The following is a 20,969-nucleotide window of genomic DNA, read 5'->3' as shown; positions in this document are numbered from 1 at the left end:
CTTCCTTTCTCAATTTCGGAAATTTTTGGAGATAAAGGGAAGTCTGCATGTGCATACTAGGTTGCTAAGTCATGTCTGACTCTTTGTGACCCCCTGGACTGTCTGTCATCTGCCAGGCTCCTCTGTCCATGGGATTCTCCAGGCAAGAATATTGGAGTGTGTTACCATTTCATTCTCCAGGGGATCTTCCCAACCCAGGGATCAAACCAGTGTCTCTTGCCTCTCCTGCATTGGCAGGCAGATTCTTCACCACTAAGCCACCTGGGGATCCCAAAGGGAAACATGGCAAATGATACATTGATAATAAACAGTCTTTCATTCACCATCCCACATTAACGAATATAACATCTTGGCATCTTTGCTTCAGTTCTTTTATAGGTCTGCCATATAATCGAAATAAATTGTCACCAACATAGAAATCCCTTTTGAATCTCTTCTTTGTCCCTCTCCTCTCAACCTTGTATTATGAATTTACTACAAATCTCAGTCTATGTTTTTACACTTTAACTTCCACTGTGTGTAGTCATATATATTATATAGTTCAGGTGTGTGTGTCCACAATTCACATTAGATGCCATCATCCTGAATATGTTTTTCTTCAATTTGCCTGTTCCACTCCACCTTGTGTTTTGAGGGTCAGCCCCATGGATCTCTTGGTTTAATTGCCATATTGTCTTCCTTCATATGACCATACAACATTTTATTTATCCATCTCTCTATAGATGGAAACATAGGTTGCTTCCAACTTTGCGTCATTAGAAACAGCGCTGATTTGAACATTCTGGTGCATATCCACCTCCAGATACAAGAGTTTCTCTACAATCTGTGTGTCAAGACACCCACCAGCAGTGGGAGAGGGCTTCTATTTCCCTGTATCCTCCCAGCCACTTGATTTGGCAGATGTTTTGTACTTCTTATGACCTCTCTATTGAAAAAATTGTAAACTAAGGGGAAAATGAGGAGCTGGTACAGAAATGTCATCAGCCCACAAAAAGGAATATCTTGTAAATCCCAAGATTCGGCATCCTCCTTCCACAGGCTCTTAAGAGATCCTGGCTTCATGAGCCTCTTCCCTTTTTCCTGGAACTTTTCAGCCTTTAGCACAACATTGTTTACTGGCCTTAGCCAAGTGAAGGGTGACTCCCTACAGCAATTTCACCAAGTCTTGACTTTCTTCCTCTGGGTCGTTTGAAAACCATCTGTGCTTCATCTCCCATCTGCTGTCAGCACTTGGGCCAAGTCTCATTACCTGCCTCTCACCAGCTGACCCTCAACCTTACTGGCTTCGTGGCTTCAGTTTCCCCTCCCCCACTTTAAGACTTCCATTCATTTCATATAACCATTTATCAACCAATTTATCCATCCATCATTGACCAAAGCTGTGCTACATGCATTTGTGTAACTACAGCTGTGGCCCCTGTGACCTGCTGGACTGAATCCACATGCCCCTTAAGCAAGCTCTCTGCCTTCTCCACCCCAGCCATCCAAACTCCTTGCCCACAGTTCTCCAAACATTCAAAACACGGTCCTCACTCTCTCTGCCAAAGTTCCCAGTCTCTACCTATTAAACACTTAGTAGAGGCTGGAGGGTCAGCTCGGTTTCTATCAGAGGGGCTTCTCCCATGCTCCAAGGCAGACCTGAGTTTTTCCTTCCTGTGTTCCCACAGGGCTTTGCACATTGTTACCCATCTTGCAGCAACTGTGCAAACTCTTCAAGAGCATGACCCACCCTCATTCACCTCTGTAACCTCAGGGCGGAGGGGTGTGTCTGGCACCCCTTTAATTAATTAATTTAATTAAGGTGCTTAATTAAAGCTTTTAATGAATATCTCCCAATGCCTTCATCGCTGACTTTACCAGTTCAGCATAGGTATCACTGCCACCCAACTGTCCATTGTTAAGGAAGTTTTCTGTTGAGCAAATTAGTGCTGGAGGCATGTCAGGAGGTTTGTTTGTTTAATCTTAAGATAATTGATTAGTTCTTAAAGAGTTTAACCGTAAAGTGTGCCAATGACTCTAATGAGGAAATCTTATCTAAAGCAAGCACTCTCTACTTGAAAACTCTTTTTCAAAGTAATTCAACTGAATGTTATCAGATGTTGTCTTTAATGCAGATTGTGACCCCATGGACTGTAGCCTACCAGACTCCTCTGTCCATGGGATTTTCCAGGCAACAGTACTGGAGTGGATTGCCATTTCCTTCTCCAGGGGAATCTTCCCAAACCAGGGATTGAATTTGGGTCTCCCGCATTGTAGACAGACACTTTACTGTCTGAGCCACCAGGGAAAATCTAAAACTTTTCTTAGTCCATAGGAATTTGAGAAAGGGCCTTACTGGCTCTCTGGTTGATATTTATTAGGCTGTATTTTAGGAGCTCAGTGGTTCCATAATGATGAGCTACATCAGAATCCCTGGAATACTGGTTAAACTAGAGTCCCAGGCCTCACTCCAGATCTACTGAACTGAATCTCTGAGTAGGACCTGGAAATCAGTATTTTTAACAAATTCTGCACATGATTCCAATACACAGTGAGATGGAAAACTGTGGTTCCAGATCTATGCTCTCCAATGTGGTAGCCACTGGTCACATGTGGCCATTGAGCCCTTGAAATGTAGTCAGTTCAACGTGAGATGTGCTATTAGTGTTAAATACACACTGAATTTCAAAGACTTCGGTCAGTTCAGTTCAGTTGCTCAGTCGTGTCCGACTCTTTGTGACCCCATGAATTGCAGCACGCCAGGCCTCCCTGTCCATCACCAACTCCCGGCGTTCACTCAAACTCATGTCCATCGAGTCGGTGATGCCATCCAGCCATCTCATCCTCTGTCATCCCCTTCTCCTCCTGCCCCCAATCCCTCCCAGCATCAGAGTCTTTTCCAATGAGTCAGCTCTTCACATGAGGTGGCCAAAGTACTGGAGTTTCAACTTTAGCATCATTCCTTCCAAAGAACACCCAGGACTGATCTCCTTTAGAATGGACTGGTTGGATCTCCTTGCAGTCCATGGGACTCTCAAGAGTCTTCTCCAACACCACAGTTCAAAAGCATCAATTCTTCCACACTCAGGTTTCTTCACAGTCCAACTCTCACATCCATACATGACCATTGGGAAAACCATAGCCTTGACTAGACGGACCTTTGTTGGCAAAGTAATGTCTCTGCTTTTGAATATGTTGTCTAGGTTGGTCATAACTTTCCTTCCAAGGAGTAAGCGTCTTTTAATTTCATGGCTGCAGTCACCATCTGCAGTGATTTTGGAGCACCCCAAAATAAAGTCTCACACTGTTTCCACTGTTTCCCCATCTATTTCCCATGAAGTGATGGTACCCTCACAAAAGAGACTACATCATTAATATTTGTTAAATATTGATGACATATTAAAACAGTATTATTTGGATCTTTTGAGATAAGTTATTGATATCACCCATTTCTTTTTACTCTTTTCATGTGGCTGCTAGAACACTCTGAAGTACCAGTGTGGCCTGCATTGCATCTTTATGGGATGGCTCTGGTCTGGATTGTCACTAGGAATATGGCCCTTGCTGCTGCTGCTGCTAAGTCACTTCAGTTGTGTCCGACTCTGTGCGACCCCATAGACGGCAGCCCACCAGGCTCTCCCATCCCTGAGATTCTCCAGGCAAGAACAGTGGAGTGGGTTGCCATTTCCTTCTCCAGTACATGAAAGTGAAAAGTGAAAGTGAAGTCGCTCAGTCGTGTCCGACTCTGTGCGACCCCATGGTCCTTACCTCCTGGTAAATTTCATTTTTTTTTTAATTAAATTTTTTTTTAACTTTACATAATTGTATTAGTTTTGCCAAATATCAAAATGAATCCGTAAATTTCAGACAGTAAATTTCATCACATGTCTGTTAGATGAATGAATGAATGAATGAATGAATGAAGTTGATCGGTAACACATGGCTTCCTCTTACCTAGGACCTCAGACAAGCTGTTTCACTTCCCTGGGCCTCCATTTCTCATCTGTAAAATAAGCAGAGTAACCAGAGCCCCCATTTTCTGCCTTCAGATAGATCTCTTCAGTGATTTGGAGAAGGAATTTTAGTCTTCTGCTTCCAGGAACTGCAAGTATTGCTCACTGGGGGCAGGGGATAATGGTGTCCCCAGCTTACCGAGTGGTAAGGTCAGAGCCTCACTGGAACCCTCGATGATTTCATATTCCGTTGCAGCCCTTCCCAGATCGCCTCTGGGTTTCGCTTAGAACCGACAATAGTCTTGCTGCAGTGCCCATCTTTCTTACAGCTGTCCCCACATAACTTCTGGAATTTATTATTCATTTTTATCCCCTCACTCATAATTTATGACTCAACTCTAGAAATATCAGGTTACACATCAGTGTTTTTTTCTGCCTCCTACATTTTCTTTGAAAATTATGTATTTGTGAGGCTCTGTGGTGGTCAAATGAACCATTTCCAAAATCAGATCATCTGGGTTCAAGTTCCACCCCCCCACATCTTACTATTAGAGTTATATGACTTTGGGCAAGTTACCTCAGTGCCTCATTTTCCTCATCTGTAAAGTGGGGAAAAAATGCTAATAATTAATTCATGTAAGATAGAGAGGGTTACATGAACGTAATGTATGCAAAGCAATTAGTGTGGTTTCTGGGACCTGGTAATATATTATTGTATATAATTATATCATAATTCATATATATGTGCTGTGCTAAGTTGCTTCAGTCGTGTCCGACTCTTTGCCACTCTGTGGAACTGTAGCCCGCCAGGCTCCTCAGTCCATGGGACTTTTTAGGCAAGAATACTGGAGTGGTTTGCCATGCCCTCCCCCGGGGGATCTTCCTAACCTAATGATCAAATCCACATCTCTTAGGTCTCCTGCATTGGCAGGTGAGTTCTTTACCACTAGTGCCACCTGAGAAGCCCAATTCATATGTATATTATATATATATATTATATATGATTATGCTGTGCTTAGTCGCTCAGTCGTGTCTGCCTCTTTGTGACCCCAGGCTCCTCTGTCCGTGGCAATTCTCTAGGCAAGAATACTAGAGTGGGTTCCCATGCCCTCCTCTAGGGGATCTTCCCAACCCAGAGATCAAACCCAGGTCTCCCGCATTGTGAGTGGATTTTTTACCATCTGAGCCACCAGGGAAGCCCATGTATGATTATGGTATTGATTATATTTTCAAAACATATATTCCCTACCCACTCTACACCAGATATTATTGGGATATTGCCCAGTATTTGAGAGAAAGTTTTACCCCCATTACAGTAGCTTTTGGGGAAAATAGCATAGCAAAAAGATCAAGGGTGTGAGTACCCATAAGATTCACAAAGAAAAAGTCAGAGGAGCTGGCCAGGCAAAAAATGTAACAACAACAAAAATAATAATAATAATGCTAAATGCCTGCCATAGTCTAGTCTGATTATACTTTGGCTACATACATGCTCTCGTTTCATCTTTATAATTGTTCCATTTGACACATGAGAAAGCTGAGTTTCAAAGGCTGAGCCCAAGGTTGACTTACTACCAAGTGGCAGAGCTGAATCTAAACTCAAGGCTCCGCCCACAAGCCCACTGTTCTTTCTCCCACCTCTAGGTCTCTCCATTCAAGTGATGGGGTCATTTCTTCTGATGCGTCTGAAAATTTTCTTTTCCTATAATAAGACACTTTCCTTCCCAACATTATTGAAGACCAGGTAAAAACAAATCACTGAGGTTAAAACCAGTAGGCCCCCCTTTCTGTGAAGTGTACCCCTCAGGCACATTGTGGGTAGGCTGTTCTTTTAGTATCAGGGGTCTGGTGGTGGTTAAAGCTGGGCTGCCAGGGTAGGTGGAGCACCTTGTCATGCATGAGGCTAGGAGAGGCTAAAGGTGCAGCATCAGAAACAGTCCCCATTTTGAGAGACTGGTGAGGTCCCTCCAGGTGCGACTTTAGGAAAAAGTCAGAGATGGAGCCGGAAATCAGACAGGAAGCTGGAACCTAGTCTGCTCAAAGTCCTGTTAGCGTGTTTGGTTCTGCTCGGACTGGGCAGGGAAGATGGATTATGGTGTCCTCTTCAGGGCTGGGGCATGGCAGGGACACAGAGTGGCCCTGGCCACAGACCATCCTGTGTTTCCCTCCCCAAGTCCTGGGCTCCACTGTTTCTCTGAGCCAACCTCTCTTGGGGTTGGGGTCAGGGTGGGCTCAGCAGGCAGTTGCTCCTGATATCCAGGCTGGACTAGAGCGGGCAGGACTCACAGATCCACGTGCTGTTCCAAGCACGTGGTCATCACACTCACCTTGGATTCTGAAAGTCCATCTTTTATTCATTCAACAAGCAGCCTGAGAAATTCTTCTCTCTTCCGTTTTCAGAGATCCTTGGAGAGAGTTTCTCCACCTTGGGTAAGTCACAATAGCGTCTCCTTCTCCTTGCTGTTTACAGGTTACCTATGGCCCACTTCAAAGACAATCTAATGCCAACATATTCCAGGCGCTTGGTAAACAATAAATGCTAACAATTAGGGAGTGCTTACTGCATGACAGATAGCATTTTAGGTCATGCTCTACTATTTAATTGAATCCTCTCAGCAATTCTGTAAGAGTTCACAGAAGCCCTAATATAGAGATAATGGAAATGACACAGAGAGGTTGAGTCCTTTGCCCAGAGTACCATAGCCAGTGAGGTCAGAAACCCTGGTGGCCCCAAACCTGAGCTCTGAACGTGGCCACAAAGATGCAGACCTCTGGGATGGATGTTGGAGGACTGAGCCCAGGTGATGCCTCAGGGTCCGTCAGGAAGCTTCAGAAGGGCTGAGGCAGCCTTTCTTCCCAGGATGAATGACCTCCAGCCTGCTGCAGTGGATCCTCTCTCTCCCCTGCTCCCTCAGCTCCTGCCCAGATCCCTCCCTGCCCCCAGCAGTGTCTGAAAGCACGGTGGAGACATTAACTGGTCCCCTGTTATTCGTCTTAGCTGGTGTTGGCTCAGGCAATGCAGTTTAGACATGTTTCCAGGAGCAGACAGCGGGTCAGCAAGAGTCGATAATGGATTCCAGCAGATTGGACTCCGTTCAGGTTGGATGCGAGCCTGGCGTCCAGGTCCTCCTCATGCACTAGCACTGCTGGGTGCTGCCCCCAGGGAGGGGCCTGGGCCCCGGGGCGCCTGGGGGCTCAGCAGGCAGGTGGTCAGGGCTGATCCCGGGTCTCTGATCTCCAGGTTCTCCCAGGTCTTCCCTTGTCATCATGCCCTCCCATGCCTGCTGGCTTTCACAGAGCCGAGACTTTTTGTTTCTGGCTACATTTGCTGCAGCTGTGTCAGCTCATAGTAGGCACACAATCGGGTTTTTGTTGAATGAAGCACCGGCAGTTCCTGTTCAGAGTATTATTTGGCTGACACAGGGGCCCCCTGGACTTCAGTCTTCTCTTCCATCTGCTTCTTGGATGTCTTCATTGGACACTGCATGTTTAACATGCCAGAAACTGCAGAAAGCTGTTCAGCGCACATCTCCCACCTCAGGTCGTGGCAGCCCCCTCCTTCCAGCTGCTCCAGGCAGAATCCTCAGAGCCCACCTGGACACTTCCATTTTCATGCCACATGTTCAACCCGTATGCAGTTCCCCTCAGCTCTGTCTTCAGTATAGTCCAGGAATGCATTGGCTTCTTCCCCCACCCCACCCGACCGCCGTCTTTTTCCTCCAGTCTCGCCTGGACTCTCGTAGCTTCCATCCTTTTCCACCAGAGAACATTCAACTGCTTCAGCCAGAGCTGTTCTAGAGTATAAGTGGGATCCTGCCATCCTTGCACTCACGTCTCCACCTCCCTGTGAAGGCCTGGGTCCTCCCCAAAGCCTGGGGTACCTGGCGTTCCCTACCCCACTGCAGGCTCACTATGGTTCTTTGAACATGCAGGGCACACACCTGATCGGCCTTGCTTCCGCAGATATACTCCTGGTCAGCTTCCTCACTTTCTTCAGGCCTCTGCTGAGGAATCACTTGTGATGCTGTGAGGATTAATGAGCTAACATGGGGAAAGCATTCAGGACAGTGCCTGGCTCATTAGCTGTTAGTTACTGCTCCATTCTTATAATGGATCCTTAGGGCCTCATTCATAGCAGACACTCAGGTTGGTCACTGGGCTACATGTCCAGGGCCTGGCCCAATTGGCCTGTCACCAAATGGGAACTCAAACGTTTGTTGAACTGAAAATATAGAGATGACCAGAGTAAAGCAGTGTACACCCTGCCTGGCACAGACTATGAGAACTTAACAGTTTGGGGAAAAGTTGGAAACCCATCGTTTCTGTGTCTTCTGGAGGCAAAATTTTGTGCCTGTCCGCACTGCCCCAACAGCCTGGGGAGCTACCTTGGCTTGGGTCTTCCCCAGGGCCTCACCCTTACTTCCTGGCTCCAGCTCAAAGACATCAGGGAAGTCTTTGATGTCTCAAAGACTCCCATCAAAGCTAAGGAGTGCTGGCAGGGACTGAACCCTTGAGCAGGCTTGTGGGGTGGCCGAGGCTGTGGGGAGAGGGAGCAGGTGACGGAATGGAGACAGCTCTCCCTGCAGAGGTGACCCCTTGTGCTGGGCCTGACCCCCCTCATCTCGCACACTTCAGGTTCTGGGAATTGTTGCTGGTCAGGTAGGGTTCGAGAGCTGGGACCTTTTGCCTCAGCTGTCGGCCCTTCTGGCCTTTCTTTTCTTGGCCCCTCCCCTAGAAGCTTTTGCCCTAAAGAGTCCAAAGATCAAGACTGTGGCTCGAGTCCCTTGGTCTCTTTCCAGGGCAGAAAAGCCTCGTGAATCTGCTCTCTGTTCAGAGTAGCTTCTAATTTGAAGCAGCTGTTGTCCCCAAGCAAAACCACTCTGTAGGTGTCCCAGAACCCCAGCCCTCAGAGGTCTGCCCTGGTTAATTTGACCTCGGCTGTTTGTCCCTGAGGTACAGAGGGAAATGGGAGGTTGTTGTGTCCCCTCCCTGGGCCCCCTTGACCCCTCGGACCGCCCCTAGGGGCAGCTTTGCACACCTAGCTTTCACTGCAGGGCACCCAGTAGGGGGTACTCAGTGCATGGTTTCTGCCTGTTTGTGTTCCATGGGCCCCAGTGTGTTGGAAAACAAAATGCATGGAAACTGCTTATGAATAAAACTATACTGTGAAACTGCCCTCCTGCTCAGAGGGGGTGATCTGGTTGTTTGTCATAGAAGCATCTTTGGTGCTGTTAGCAACACCCCCTTTTTAGGCAAAATGAAGAGCAGCGCTCTGTGCCCACGGAGCTTGCTCTTGGATGGATCTTGGTTTGGGGCATCTGCTTTATGCAACAATTAATTTTTAAAAAAATTCTATTGAAGTGTAGTTGATTTGCAGTGTTGTATTAATTTCTGCTGTACAGCAAGGTATTGAGTTATATGTATATATATTATTTTTCGTTACGGTTTATCACAAGATATTGACTAGCGTTCTCTGTGCCATGCAGTAGGACCTCGGTGTCTGTCCATCCTGTAGATGAGAGTTTGCCTCTGTTAATCCCAAACTCCCAGTCCTTCCCTCCTCCAGCTACTTCCCCCTTGGCAACCACACATCTGTTCTCTACATCTGTAAGTCTGTCTTTGTTTCACAGATACCTTCATTTTTACAGTATTTCAGATTCCATGTGTAAGTGATATCATATGGTGTTTTCTGTTTCTGACTTACTACACTTAGTGTGCAGCATTCCTGTTTTGTGGGTAGAAGCGTCAGGCCTTGTGGGTTTGGAGTCAGGGAGACCCAGATTTCAGCCCCCAATCCATCGCTTATTCACTGTGTTTGTTTCGCTTCTCTGAGCCTTTATCTTACCATCTCTAAAGTGGGAATCATAGTACGCACCTGGCAGGATTTCTGTGAGCACTGGAGACCATGTTGGTACAGAGCCCAGCACCTACTAGGTGCTCAGGAAATAGCAACGTTATTCACTGACTCATGCAACAGCCATGTATTGAGCACCAGCTGGGAATGACAGTGACAAAAATCCCTGTCCTTGTGGAGTTACTGTTCTAGATGGGGAGTTGGATAACCAGATAAAGAGGTCTAATAGGTAAGTCAGGAAAGTCAGGAGGAAGGGCTGCGGTTTAACTAGTGTGGGCAGGGGAGACTTGCTGAATAGATGATATGTAAGCAAGAACCTAAGGCAGAGAGGGAGCTGGCCACGCAGATGCCCTGGAGAAGCAGTGCTGGCCTTGAGAGGGGGGAGCTTGCCCACCATCTCTGGCACTTTTGACCTGAGCTTTCCTACATGTGGTCTCTGAGCCCCATTGCCTGGTCTCTGCCCCTTCATTTCTGAGACTTATTGACCAGTCAAATTACCCTCCACGAGATTGACTATGTCTTCCAGGAGTTTGTCCTAATAACAGAGTTAATCAGACCAAATGTTATTTTCAAATGTTCCAGGGAAAGAATGAATATGTGCCCATGTAGGGCTGCCAAATTTTGATGTGAAGTATTTGGGCAACATGTATCTGAAAGGAGAGAAGGGAGCGAGGCCAGAGAAAGATGGATAGAATCATGGCCAGTATCTGAGTCAAGGTTCATTTCTAAACTTTGATAGCAGAGACTGCAGAGAAAATACTGGCCAGCCCTTCTCCCCTGCCTCTTGGCATGGCCAGCTCCTTCTCATCATTTGGGTCACCTCCTCCAGGAAGTCCTCCCTGACCAAGCACTGAATTACCTTCAGAGATTTTGTCACCACATAAAATTGTCTTCAGTGTTTTGGGGTTTGTGGTTTTTCTCCTTTAGAATGAAAGTGCCAGGAGCACAGGAAACTTGTTTCCCAAGAACCTAGACTAGTAGTTGGCACATAGTAACTGCTTTATGTGTACTTGGTAAATGGATGGATGAAGTCACTTTATACAGAGCTGGGGGAAGAGTTGCTATAGACCAGTGTTTTTCACGGAGAAGGCAATGGCACCCCAGTCCAGTACTCTTGCCTGGAAAATCCCACGGGCAGAGGAGCCTGGTAGGCTGCAGTCCATGGGGTCACTAAGAGTCGGACATGACTGAGCGACTTCACTTTCTCTTTTCACTTTCATGATTGGAGAAGGAAATGGCAACCCACTCCAGTGTTCTTGCCTGGAGAATCCCAGGGACGGGGAAGCCTGGTGGGCTGCCATCTATGGGGTCACACAGTTGGACACGACTGAAGTGACTTAGCATAGCATAGCATAGTGTTTTTCAAACTGCAAGTTATATCCCATTAGTGAATTGTGACATCAGTTTAGTTGGCATTTGAAAAAATGAAATAGAAAAGAATTTAACATCAGAGTGTATCACACATGGTAAGGATAAGTATTGTTTTAAGAAAAATATATACATGTACATACATATATGCAAAGTATATACGCAACGACATACTTTATTTTCCACTGTGGAGTAGTCAGAGAAGTTTGAAACAGCAGTGAATTCTTAGTTTTCTCAGACTTGATCTTCAAAAGGCACATTCTTCCCTCAGAGACTGTAAACCTAGTCACATAAAGTTTACATTCTGGGGCCCCAAAGTAGAACTTTAAGAAAAGATTCCTTTGTTTCATATTAGCTGAAAGAAATGAATAACTTTCTACCGCAGAGGCAACGTAGTCTTCTAAGTCTGCTGACATGCGAGGGCTTGTTTACACACTCGCTGATACACACCCACCATCATACAAGCACACACCAACACATACACGTGGGTACCCAGACACATCCACACTCCGTACACGCACAAACACACACGTATGTACCCACAGACAGGAACACACAGACACACAGTAATACAAACATATCTATAAATACAAGCACACATGCATACAATGGCACGTTGGCAGATACAGATACAAACTCGTGTATACACAGACACAGAAACAACACACAGTTATGGACAGGCATGTGCGTGCACACACACACTTACATCCACACAGGAACATTCTTACTCCTTCCACTTTGTGCTTGTCCCACCCCCTCCACCTTGGAGACTCCCAGGCCATTTTCAGAGGGGCACCCAGGCAAGGGTGCCTGCAGAGCCCAGGCTGCCCCTGACCAGCACTCGGTCCAGGAGAGTCCACAGCCTTTGCAGATGGGCAGACTTGCATTTGAACTCCCCCTGACTGGCTGAGTGACCTGGGTCAGGTTACTCCATCGCGTGGAGCCTGATCCCTCACCTGGGAACTGGGGTGGGTAACGCCTGCTTCCCAGGGCTCATGAGGCAGTGGGACAGGCTGAGAAGGGGCACGGTCCCCTCGCAAGCTGCCCCTGCAGGAGCATCAGGACCCACTGTGCCACTCTCTCTAGGTGATGTTGGACCAGCGCCATGGCCCTCCACGCTTCTGTTGTAACAAGAGGATCCTCTGGCAGGATCCTGAGAGGAGAACTAAGATCTGCAGGGGGATGTGGGCACAGTGGCTGGTGACGCTTGTCACACACTCCATATCCCAAGGCTGCAGTTCCCCCATGTGGCCCCGCCCAGCCCACACAACCCCATGCTGTCCTTTGGGGCCGTTTCTCTCAATTTATGGAGTAATGCCAGTCTGAATTCTTGAGGAGCTAGCCAGGCTCTCCCTAGAAAACCACCCTCTCTGCCATTGAAAGATCTCCCTTTGAAATGACACCTGTGAGTTCTCGGATGGATCCACTCTCCCTCAGGCTTTAGAAGCAGCTTCACCGTGTCCAGAAGGCTCTGGTGTGGGGAATCCCATGTTACCTGCGTTGGGGTCCCCTGAGGTCTCCCCGGGGTTCACTGATGCACATCAGTTGCAAAGATTGTGTCAGTTTCACCTTCGGCGAGGAGATAACAAGAGTCATGAACGTAGGGAAAGAGAAGGGGTCACCAGGATGGAGTGGGGGTGGCGGTCCTGAGCCAAAGACATGGCACATCCAAACAGAGCAGCCGAGATGGGGAGAAACCGTGTATCCCCCGAGTATTTTCTGTTTCACATTTTGCCTCCAGAACAACACAGAGCAGCAGATGTCAGTGACAAAGAAACTGAAAAACAAAGAAACGCATAAAACGTAACCAGAGAGCAGCAGAGTTGGTCTGCCATCTGGCGCTGCCTCCTGGCCATCCCAAGCCTGCATCCATCCACATGTGGAGAACCTGTGAGCTGCCCACAAACCTGCCGGAGGCCCTCCGTGGGCTCGGCCCCCCTCTCCTCTCTGCTTCCTGTCTGTCATCAGCCAGCAATGAATGCTTATCGACCCTCTGATATGTGCCTGGCTCGTGCCAGGTGCCCTTGGGGACAAGCAAGTGGAGGAGACCGACACAGAGGTTTTCATCAGAGGGATGGACAGACATTACTCGAATCCTGACAGCCCTGCCGCTGGGCATGCTGGGAGATTTGTTTCTCTTCCAGTTCAGGGCAGAGCCACGAAGCGGTTAACTGGGGACATCTCCTTTTGTCCTGACCACTTCCCTTTGAGGGAAGGACTCTAGTGGCCCACCGAAAGAGCCCAGAAAGTTGCAGGTCCCGGGGATCAGGTCAGCACATATACTTCTTTCACTTAGAAGCCAGTCACAGAGAACCACATTCTATATGATTCCATAGGCAAATCCATAGACACAAACCATAGATTAATGATTGCTCGGGGCTGAGGGGACCAGGGGCTGGAAGGTGATAGCTACGGAGAGCCTGAGAAGAACGGGGTTTCTTTTCAAGTAATGAAAATGTCTTGAAATGAATTGTGATGATGGATGTCCAACTCTGTGACTATTGAAACCCATTGAACAGGACCCTTTAAATGGGCGAATTGTAAGGCATGTGGATTTTATCTCAGAAAAGAGGGTTTTCGATTTCACATTTAAAGTCGAGCCCTCTTCCATACACACTCCTCCCGCCCCATTCAGCAGGCCTCTCCTACAGCTGGAGCAGGTTCTTCTTGTGCTTTTAAGTGGTGGTGGGGGGTGGAGGAGGGGCAGGAGAAGTGGAAAAGATGCAGGAAGGTTCTTGCATGAGTGACACAGTCTTGAGTCGGCCTTGGCTCCCTCTAGACCCGGCAGGCTCTCTCTTTCTTGGGTTGTTTGGAGACTTCTCAGTCCTCAAGGATTTCTCACCTTCATTTTCCGTAATAAGGCTCTTTTTCTGCTTGTTGCTGCCACTTTGTTCCTCAGGACTGAGAATTCCATAGTTACCCTGTGGGCGGCCCAGGGATGAGCCTTGCTGGAGATCTCCTTGAGCTGGTGGGGGTGGGTATCTGGTCCTGAGGAAGACACATTCAACCCTTCCCTAATGAAGCTGAGCGGGCTGGCTGATCTCCAGTTCAGCACATGTTCTTACTTGTTGTCAAAGCTGCTTGGAAGTCACAGATTTGAGCCTCTGACACCGGATAGATGTGGCCTCTCACATGGTGTGGTCGGGGGCACATATATTAAATTCTTCAGTGATTTTAAAGGCCCCCTCCCTCAGTTTAAGACAAAGGGCAAAGCCTCCCAGCCTCTCAACTGAGGTGTGTTTGCAGGTGGGATTTTGGCTCTTCAATACCTCTGTCTAATAAACTACTGTAAAACCTCTTTGCCATCTCCTAAAACTCAACCTGTTCTTGTGGATGTGGGCCAGGCTGGGTGAGATTGTGGGTCTGGGTTAAGCGTTAGGCCACTCAGCTCTTGGTGTCTCCTTTGTACAGTCTGCCTATAGTCCAGTACCTGCGTTGTAGTGAGCTGTTTCATGTATAATGTAGCTTTGTGCTTCATTGGAAACTTCCATTTCAATACCCTGACACAATTATAAAATATTTGCAGCAGACGGAGATCGTGTTCTCACATCTTCCCTGGAGCAGCCGTGTCGTGTTCAGTAAAATCATATTCATGCCAAGATGGGCTTGTCCACTGCATACATTTCCTGAGATGCCCCATAAATGCTTTCTAAATGTTTCCCTTGTCAAACGGTGCCTGAACTTTCCAGAGGATTTGATTTTTTTCACTCGCTTATGGATGAGCTTGCTTTCGTAGGAGGTCACAGTATTTTCTTGCCCGGCTGAAACACCATTTGAATCCAAATAAATAACAAACACTTTAAAAAAAAAAAAAAAAGCTAAGAAAGTTGACATTGCAGAATTACCCTGGCGTTTTGATCTGTTTGCTGGCACATTTATCCTGAAGCCTCTGACGAAGATGTCACAAGAAGAGGCTAGAAAATAGTATTAAAAACTATCCCCCTTTCCTTCCTCCGTGAATAAACAGCCAGGCTCATTCTTTTTAATGCCCTTGGTGTTGACTTTGCAGTTATTCTTAGGAAGGACCAAAGGACAACATCAGCCAGTTTATAATTGAATCCAAATTTGTGGGGGAGGGGTGGAGGCCGAAGTAGGAGGGGAGAAGTTTACTCTCTTCTCAGCCATGTGCAGTGTCATTTTTTAAGCAGTGCCTTCAAGGGTGAATGTAAAAGGGACTTCAAAGGGCAAAGTCGAGTTGCCAACCAGACTCTTTGAAGATGAAGGATGCTTTTGGAAAGAGCTTTGAAAGGAAACAACTAAGACGCAGAACCTTGATGAAAACCTCACATCGCTTGGTTCTGAGTTCACCTTTGGCTCAGGTTCTGACCCGTTTACCCTGTCTCTCTCCAACAAGGAAAAATGAGAAGCCAGCATGGACGGGAAAATCTTCCTTGACACTTCAGTGTAGTACATCTGATGCTTTCTCTGACCCCAAAGAGTTAACTTTATGAGAGGGACAGAATGATGGACATCAGACGTAGTTTAGGAAAGCGGAGTCATGTTAGAAATGTGTTGATTGGTGCATGCGTGCTAAGTCGCTTCAGTCATGTCCGACTCTGCGACCCAATGGACTATAGCCTGCCAGGCTCTTCTGTCCATGGGATTCTCCAGGCAAGAATATTGGTGTGGATTGCCATGCCCTCTACCAGGGAATCTTTTGGGTGTGAGGGTAAATGAAGATTGGGCTGAGTGGGGTCAGGAATGAGTTGTTAGGATGAAAAGTCACACTGAGAGCTCCCATTTTTTTAAGTGCTTCTTCTGTACAAGGCACTGCGTGAGCATTATTTATTTTTTTTTACTGTTTTGAATATTTAGTTATTTATTTGACTGCGTCAGGTCTTAGTCGCGGGCTCTCTAATGGTGGAGGTCAGTCTTAGTTGCCCTGTGGCATGTGGGATCTCAGTTTCCCGACCAGGGATCAAACCTACATTCCCTGCATTGGAAGACAGATTCTTAACCACTGGACTGCCAGGGAGTCCCCAAGCATTTTATACAGATGGTGTCCTTTGATTTCTGTGAAGTCGGTGCTGTTATCATGACTCTCATTTTACACCTGAGGGACCTGAGACACAGGAGCCCAGCTTTCCCCAAGGTCCACACCAGCTGAGAGACAAAACCAGGATTGGGGTCTGCCTTCAGAGCCCCTCTTTTAGTTACTCATCTTCCCTGGTGAGGGAAGGGGCAAAAGGAACAGATGATACCTTTTGGTTGTACATTGATTGTGTGCCCAGTACAAAGCTCACAGCTGACTGACTGAGTATGATCATCTCTGGGTTCTCTGGAGAGTCCAGTTGGAGCTGGATAGTAGACACATTGCATGCATTCTTGCCAGCCCACCCTGAGCGGGCCCTTTGTGGCCCTTCCAGCAGCAGGATCTCCTTGAGAGTCAGGACGCTGTGCTTTTTAAGGAAACTGGGCAGAAAGAGCTGCTTCCAAGTCTCCCTGACCTGACGTGTGCCATCAGGATGCCTAATGGGCAGCACCATGGCCCCTGCCTCCCCCAAGGATGTCTTGGAGCTTTGCAGTGTGGTCGTCTCAAGCGCGGTACCCAGGGCTGTGCACGTGCACTGATGTTCATGTTACAGTCTGAAAGGCCAGACCAAGCGCATGGTGAAGGAGCACCCAGAGGGACTCCTCAGGACTCCGTGTGAGCAAACAGACTGAAGTCCCCATCAGGAGGCAGTCCCCTGTGTAGAGGGGCTTCCTCTTGCCTCTCCCACAAATGCCAGAGGATGAGTGGTTTGAGGTGCCAGGAAAAAGGCCCCGGCGTGGGAGGTGACAGAGCTGAGTGCAAAGCCGAGTCTGCTCCCTGATGACTCAGGGCTTGGCCGGTTTTACCTTCTGCACACTGTGTGCCTTCTCTCTCTGTCCGGGTGGGCTGAGGTCTGAGGGGCCGAGGGATGCATGGGGAAGAGCATGAAGATATAAAAAGGTGCTCAGTAAACGTTAGGAATCGAATTTGCCTTGATGCTGCTGCTGCTAATGCTGCTCATGGCGACAACAGTCCTGAGCTCTGCCAGACACAGCGCTGTTTGACATTTGACTTGGCTCAGCCTCTGAAAGCTTCTCTTCAGAGTGAGCTTCGATGGTGGTGAGGAGCCCTCCCTAGTACATGGTCTGTGTGATAGGGGAGCATACAGTTTACATACAGCTTCATAGGTGACAAGGAGACTGCGGGATTCCACATCTGACTCCACTGCCACCCAGCTCGTCACTCAGATTCTTTGTGCCTGAGTTTCTTTATCTGTAAAATGGGTGTGATTGCAGTGCCTCCCTTATAGAGTTTTTTGTTTCAAAGACCTTGAGCTAAAACCAGAGAACACCATGGTCTGGTGTTCAAATCTAGACCACGTATAAACAGTGCATCTGAGCTAGAGGCAGAGCTATGGGAGGAACCCAGTCTTGAGTCCTGGGTGCGAATCCTGCCCGGGCTCTTGACTTGCTAGGAGTCCACAGGTAAGTTCTAGCCCGTCTGGGCACCTTAGGGTCCTCATCTGTAAAATAGAGACAGTACCGGTGTTCTCTTCTCTCTGAGCCATGATGAGGGATTAAATAAGACTCTGCGTGACATAAACATAGCTCATGCTGTCTGTGGTCATTAGGTGCCAGCCGCCCAGCAGAACACTTCACATTGTCTTACTTAAGCCTCCCTGACCCCTTCAGGCAGGTAAGATGTTTTTTTGAATCCACAAAACATGTTCTTATTTTTATTTCATATTTTTATTGTAGTATATTTGATTTACAGTGTGTTATTTTCTGCTGTACAGCAGAGTGAATCAGTTACACATATACATGTATCCACTCCTTTTTTAGATTCTTTTCCCCTATAGGTCATTACAGAGTATTGAGTAGAATTCCCTGCGCTACACAATAGGTCCTTTTTAGTTATCTATTTTCTACATAGTGGTGTGTGTCAATCCCAGTCTCCCAATTTATCCCCCACCACTCCTGTGGCAGGTGCTATTATTGTTCCTTACTTTATGGATATGGGAGCTCAGGTCCCAAGAGGTAGAGGGGCAGCGTGTTGGGGGAGCAAATTGAAGGCTGCTGGTGCTCCGCGAGGCTCCCAGGGCAGCCTCCACATGCTGCAGCCCCCTCCTCCCTGCTCTCACACATCAGTTGCCGTGGCTCCCCCTCCCCCAGTGGGAAGCCTTTCTATCTCCCTGCCCCCACCCTCCTCGGGGAATATTGCTCTGGGATGAATGGGTCTGGGATTGCAGGCTGTGGCTGGGATAAATGAGCTCATGTGTGTCGTGCCTGTCTCTTGTTGAGTGAGCATCAGCCTAGGAATTCTCGATGAGCTTACCCAACGGACAGCCGTATTGGATCAGCGTTTAAATGGACAGCCTTGTGCTTGCAGAAAATGAACAGTCAATAGAGGCCTGTTGACTGCCGGCTGGCTTGCCCTGCTCGGGCTCAGGCGTGGGGTCTCTGCCAAGACGGGAGAAAGGTGCAGCCCCCAGCTCCTGGGGATCTGGTGGTGCTTATTTTTGCATGGGGAGTGCCAAGGGCTCTGGGAACCTATTTAGCATTCACTTTCACACCCACGTGCTCCAAATCACAGACACTTGCTCTAAATGGGGGCTTGTCATTCTCTAGGCCAGAGGGACATCTTGGGGGCCACAGTCATGCCTGTGTCTTCTCTGGGATGATCCCCGTTTCCTGTCATTTTAGATGCAACTCAGCAGAGTGTACAAAAGTGCCTGGATTCCGAATCTGGTCCACCACCATCCAGCTCTGTGCCTCAGTTCCCCCATCTGTAAAATGGGGGTGGTAACCTGTGCCTCGGTACTTTCCTCATGAGGGCTTGTGAGGATCAGACGAGTTAATATGTGGCACAGTGCCATGCATGTAGTAGGCTCCATAAAAGGGTTCCTAAGATCGTCTCCTATAAATATCGGTTCAAGGTCAGTGTCCACTCTTGTCTCTGAGCTCCACAAGAGCAGGGGGCCTGTCTGTCCTGTTCACTGCTGGGTCCCGAGGACCTAGTGCCGGGTCTGACATGTGGCAGGTTCTCAGAAAGTATCTGCCAAAAGGATGAGTGAGTACGTGTAAATAATACTGCTCCAAATGTGGGGTGGAAGAGCAGTCTCTGTGTGCTCCTCAGCTCCTTAGGGGTTCACAGGCCAGGAAGGAAACATTGGGGACCGTATTAATTTCCTATGGCTGCTATAACAAATTACTCCTAATTTAGTGGTTTCAAACAACACAGATATACATCTTACAGTTCAGGAGGTCAGAAGTCTGATGTGGGTCTCACTTGGCTAAAATGAGGGGCTTTTAGTTTGTAAGGGCCCTGAATTCCTTGGCTTATGGTCCCCTGCCATCTTCAGAGCCAGCAATAGTCTTTCTCATATCGCATAACTCTGATATCGACTCTTAACTCTTCCCCATTTAAAGAACCCTTGTGATTATATTGGGCCGACTTATATAATCCAGGATACTCTCCTTGAAATCAGATGATTAACAACTTGAATTCTATCAGTTACCCTAATTCCTTCCCCCTTTGCCAGGTAACAAAACATATTCACAGGATCCAGGGATTATGGAGTGGACATTTAGGGGACAACTCTTCTACCTACCATAGCAACTTTCACTTATTCAGGAAGATGGGAAAGCTACGGCAGAGACTCTCTAACTTCCCCAAACCATATTTGGAAGATTAAGGTCTTCAATCAGCACCTCTTCCATAGTAGCTCTTCCTGAAATGCTCAACCCCAGCCTGTGCTATGGTGATTCTCTGCAGCTGGTGGCAGGTGCCAGGAAAACCAGCCTTAATAAAGGATAATAGCCCAGAATCACAATCAGAAAATGTTTAGGGAGCCCCTCCCATGTGCCCAGCATTAGCTGCACTCAGCAGCATTCCTGCTGCTCCAGGTCAGTCTTTTTGAGCACTCACTGTGGGAAGGGCACTCACTGAATTCTCGTGTTGGCCCCTTAAGGTAGGTACGGTTGTCACCCCTCTAGGCAGATGAGGCAACCGTGGCATAGAGAGGTTTAGTGACTTACCCAAGGTCACACAGCCCATCAGTGGCAGAACTAGGATTTGAACCAGGGAGTTGGACTCTAGACCACTACTCGCCCCTGGTTTGCTCTCCTGCTTCTCTGCTGTTCATGCACTTTACCTCATTTCCGGTGCACATCTACCTGTGAGAGTAGGGTTTCTTTTTAATACCCATTGCTCAGATTAGGAAACTGAGGCCAGGAATGTTACCATGGCAAGCCCAGACTTACCTGGCTGCTTAGTGCCCTGCTTAGGCTATTTCTCTGTATCAGACTGCCTCACTATGTGTTACTGGTGAAGAATTAATTTAGAAAAATGAACGTTTTCACAACATACCTGGCCCCCCAGTCCCTTTCAGGAATGTTGGCTGTTTTCAGTCCCACGCCTCCTCCTTACAGGTAGGTAATCACTGCTATTTAGAAGGAGAACTGGATGGCATTTTCCCGCCTGCCACCAAGACTCATTTAGGGCCAGCCTGAAGACTGCAAGAGGCAGGCAGGTGTGACGCTTGAAAGAGTATACACGGCTGGTCTCCCAGGATCTCCTTAATGAGAAATTTCAATCTTATGGATGAGAGTGGAGCAGACACGGCCCTCATTACTGCCTGTGTCTAAATTAAATAAGACAAGGGAGGCTCTTGAGAAAAAAGGCAGAAGTTACTACAAGCTGAAAGGACAAGGTGCAGGAGAAGTGCTCCTGTCAGCAAAGGTTCTCTGACTTTCTGGGGTGTATGGAACCCCAACATATTTCTCCTTTGGCGCATCAACAGCCACTGAGGTCGAGGGTATAGAACAGATACAGCTATGACTCT

The 20,969-nt window shown here is 47.7% G+C and overlaps 1 protein-coding gene across 5 annotated transcripts in view; it reads left to right on the top strand.

Moving 5' to 3' along the window:
• Positions 1 to 20,969, top strand: part of CHST11 (carbohydrate (chondroitin 4) sulfotransferase 11) — a 308,394-nt gene that overhangs the window by 243,302 nt on the left and 44,123 nt on the right. For 3 of the 5 annotated variants that reach the window (XM_010853408.1, XM_010853405.1, XM_010853404.1), the window contains exon 3: positions 6,333 to 6,362. The exons of the other annotated variants lie outside the window; for them this stretch is intronic. In XM_010853408.1, the coding sequence (XP_010851710.1) occupies positions 6,333 to 6,362 (30 nt within the window). The remainder of the gene's footprint in view (positions 1 to 6,332; positions 6,363 to 20,969) is intronic. 5 annotated transcript variants of the gene reach the window in all.

This window comes from Bison bison, unplaced genomic scaffold (assembly GCF_000754665.1).
Source record: "Bison bison bison isolate TAMUID 2011002044 unplaced genomic scaffold, Bison_UMD1.0 scf7180017864327, whole genome shotgun sequence".
In the NCBI taxonomy this organism is placed as follows: Eukaryota; Metazoa; Chordata; class Mammalia; order Artiodactyla; family Bovidae; genus Bison; species Bison bison.
The sequence above is the reverse complement of the archived record's forward strand: the minus strand, read 5'-3'. Positions and strand labels throughout refer to the sequence as shown.